Below are 3,380 nucleotides of genomic sequence, written 5' to 3'. Positions count from 1 at the left end.
GCCAGTGTGGTCCGTGGTCACTTGCACTGGTCAGCGCCAGTGTGGTCCGTGGTCACTTGCACTGGTCAGCGCCAGTGTGGTCCGTGGTCACTTGCACTGGTCAGCGCCAGTGTGGTCCGTGGTCACTTGCACCGGTCAGCGCCAGTGTGGTCCGTGGTCACTTGCACTGGTCAGCGCCAGTGTGGTAAGTGGTCACTTGCACTGGTCAGCGCCAGTGTGGTCCGTGGTCACTTGCACTGGTCAGCGCCAGTGTGGTGCGTGGTCACTTGCACTGGTCAGCGCCAGTGTGGTCCGTGGTCACTTGCTCTGATCAGCGCCAGTGTGGTCCGTGGTCACTTGCACTGGTCAGCGCCAGTGTGGTCCGTGGTCACTTGCACCGGTCAGCGCCAGTGTGGTCCGTGGTCACTTGCACTGGTCAGCGCCAGTGTGGTCCGTGGTCACTTGCACCGGTCAGCGCCAGTGTGGTCCGTGGTCACTTGCACTGGTCAGCGCCAGTGTGGTCCGTGGTCACTTGCACTGGTCAGCGCCAGTGTGGTCCGTGGTCACTTGCACTGGTCAGCGCCAGTGTGGTCCGTGGTCACTTGCACCGGTCAGCGCCAGTGTGGTCCGTGGTCACTGGGAGGGTGGCCGTCTTCCCACCAACTCTTCTCTGGCGATATACGAGGATGATGTTTTCATGATCGAGGTTCTAGGTGTCTTAGGTCCTAGGCCACACGGGTGAAGGCTTGATGATCTAGAACCCAGACCATCAAGTCCTCACACTCACATCTGAGTATCCTATGACCTAGAACCTAGATTCTAGGTCATAAGATACACAGGTGATGGATGTGGTCCTCCTGTTGGCTCCTGACGCTGCCCGCTGACCTCTCCTCTACGCCTCAGACCCCAACTTGAGGTGTTCCTCGACACACAGGAGTGACCTCGACCTTGACCGACTTGCCGACGTCATTCCCGCCTCTGTTACCACCTCCTTAATCAGTTTCGTTTTCTTTCTAAGGCGATTCATATTTTTTGTCCACAGGAGGGTAGAGGAACAGACTTCTGACTCATGTGGGCCCACAGTTACGTAAGCCTTATACGTATTCTTACTAGTTTTCCTTGGAACATGAGCTATTTATAACCGGATACCCATTATACTGCTGGGTACCCGGTTAGGGGCGAACATTAAGGACTGGTGCCCAGTCAGTCCTCCCTGGGACTGCTAAATTTGTCATCGTGCTCTACCAGTTGCTTTACATGTTTTACCTGGTGCTTTACATGGTGTTTTACCTGGTGATTTACCTAGCAGTTTACCTGGTGCTTTACCTACTGGTTATCTGGTGGTTTACATAGATGTTTACTATGTGTTTTGGTGGTTTACATAGTCGTTTACTGGTGCTTTACATGGTGGTTTACCTGGTGCTTTACCAGATGGTTTACCTGGTGCTTTACATGGTGGTTTACCTGGTGCTTTAATTAGTGGTTTACATGGTGCTTAACCAGATGGTTTACCTGGTGATTTACCTAGTGGTTTATCTGGTGCTTTACCTGGTGGTTTACCATGTGTTTTTGTGGTTTATATAGTCGTTTACCTGGTGGTTTACCTGGTGCTTTACCAGATGGTTTACCTGGTGGTTTACCTAGTGCTTTACCTGGTGTTTTACCTGGTGTTTTACCTAATGTGTTATCTGTCATTTTACATGGGGCTTACAATGGCATTTAACATGGTGTTTTACCTTGTGTTTTACCTGGTGATTTATCTGGTGGTTTATCTGGTGCTTTACCTATGTGTTTACCTGGTGCTTTACCTTGTGGTTTACCTGGCGCTTTACTTAGTGGTTTATCTGGTGCCTTACCTATGTGTTTACCTGGTGCTTTACCTTGTGGTTTACCTGGCGCTTTACCTTGTGGTTTACCTGGCGCTTTACTTAGTGGTTTATCTGGTGCTTTACCTATGTGTTTACCTGGTGCTTTACCTTGTGGTTTACCTGGCGCTTTACCTAGTGGTTTATCTGGTGCTTTACCTATGTGTTTATCTGGTGCTTTACCTATGTGTTACCTGGTGTTTTACCTTGTGGTTTACCTGGCGCTTTACCTAGTGGTTTACCTGGTGCTTTACCTAGTGATTTACCTGGTGCTTTAAATGGTGCTTTACTTAGTGGTTTACCCGATGTTTTACCTAGTGGTTTACCTGGTGCTTTACCTAGTGGTTTACATGGTGCTTTATCTAAGTGTTTACCTGGTGCTTTACCAGATGGTTTACCAAGGTGCTTTACCTGTTGGTTTACCTGGTGTTTTACACGTTGGTTTACCTGGTGATTTACATAGTTTGTTTACCTGATGTTGTGCATATTGGTTTACCTGGTGTGTTACCTAGTGGTTTACCTCGTGCTTTACCTAGTGGTTTACCTGGTGTTTTATATTATGCTTAACCATATGGTTTACCTGGAACTTTACCTGACGGTTTACCCGGTGGTTTTACATGAGACTTTACCTTATGGTTTACCTGGTGCTTTACAAAGTGGATTGCCTGGTGCTTTACCAGATGGTTTACCCGGTGCTTTACCTATTGTTTTACCAGGTGCTCTACCTAGTGGTTTACCTGGTTCTTTACCTGATGCTTTACCTATTGGTTTACCTGTTGCTTTCCCTGACGTCTTACCTGATGCTCTACATAGTGGTTTACCTGATGCTTTACCTAGTGGTTTACCTGGTGCCATACCCTTTGGTTTACCCGATGCGTTACCTGGTGCTTTACCTATTGGTTTACCTGGTGCTTTTACCTATTGATTTACCTGGTGCTATACCTATTGGTTTACCTGATGCGTTACCTAGTGATTTACCTAGTTGTTTGACTTGTGCTTTACCTATTGGGTTGCCTGTTATTTTACCTGGTGCTTTTGGTTACCCGATTGCGTTACCTGGTGCTTTACCTATTGGTTTACCTGGTGCTTTACCTATTGATTTACCTGGTGCTATACCTATTGGTTTACCTGATGCGTTACCTAGTGATTTACCTAGTTGTTTGACTTGTGCTTTACCTATTGGGTTGCCTGTTATTTTACCTGGTGCTTTACCAAGCGGGTTTACCTGGTGTTTTACCTAGTTGTTTGACTGGTGCTTTACTTGGCGGTTTACCCAGTGGTTTACCGTGTACTTTACATAGTGGTTTACCGAGTGCTTTGACTATTGGTTTACCTTGTGTTTACCTGGTGGTTTACATGGGGATTTACATTGTGGTTTACCTGGCGCTTTACCTAATTGTTTACCTGGTGCTTTGTCTAGTGGTTTACCTGATGCTGTACCTGGTCTTTACCTTGTGGTTTACCTGGTGCTTTACCTAGTGGTTTATCTGGTGATTTACCTGGGGCGTAACTTAGTTGTTTACCTAGTGGTTTACC

At 47.2% G+C, this 3,380-nt stretch overlaps 1 protein-coding gene across 1 annotated transcript; it reads left to right on the top strand.

The window, feature by feature from the left end:
• The first annotated feature begins 2,415 nt into the window (after window positions 1-2,415).
• On the top strand, window positions 2,416-2,769 carry LOC138354607 (methionine-rich protein-like). The gene has a single exon (XM_069308985.1). It carries the CDS (start codon window positions 2,416-2,418, stop codon window positions 2,767-2,769), a length of 354 nt encoding a protein of 117 aa, XP_069165086.1.
• Window positions 2,770-3,380: the final 611 nt, after the last annotated feature.

Source organism: Procambarus clarkii, chromosome 63 (genome assembly GCF_040958095.1).
Source record: "Procambarus clarkii isolate CNS0578487 chromosome 63, FALCON_Pclarkii_2.0, whole genome shotgun sequence".
In the NCBI taxonomy this organism is placed as follows: domain Eukaryota; kingdom Metazoa; phylum Arthropoda; class Malacostraca; order Decapoda; family Cambaridae; genus Procambarus; species Procambarus clarkii.
The sequence above is the reverse complement of the archived record's forward strand: the minus strand, read 5'-3'. Positions and strand labels throughout refer to the sequence as shown.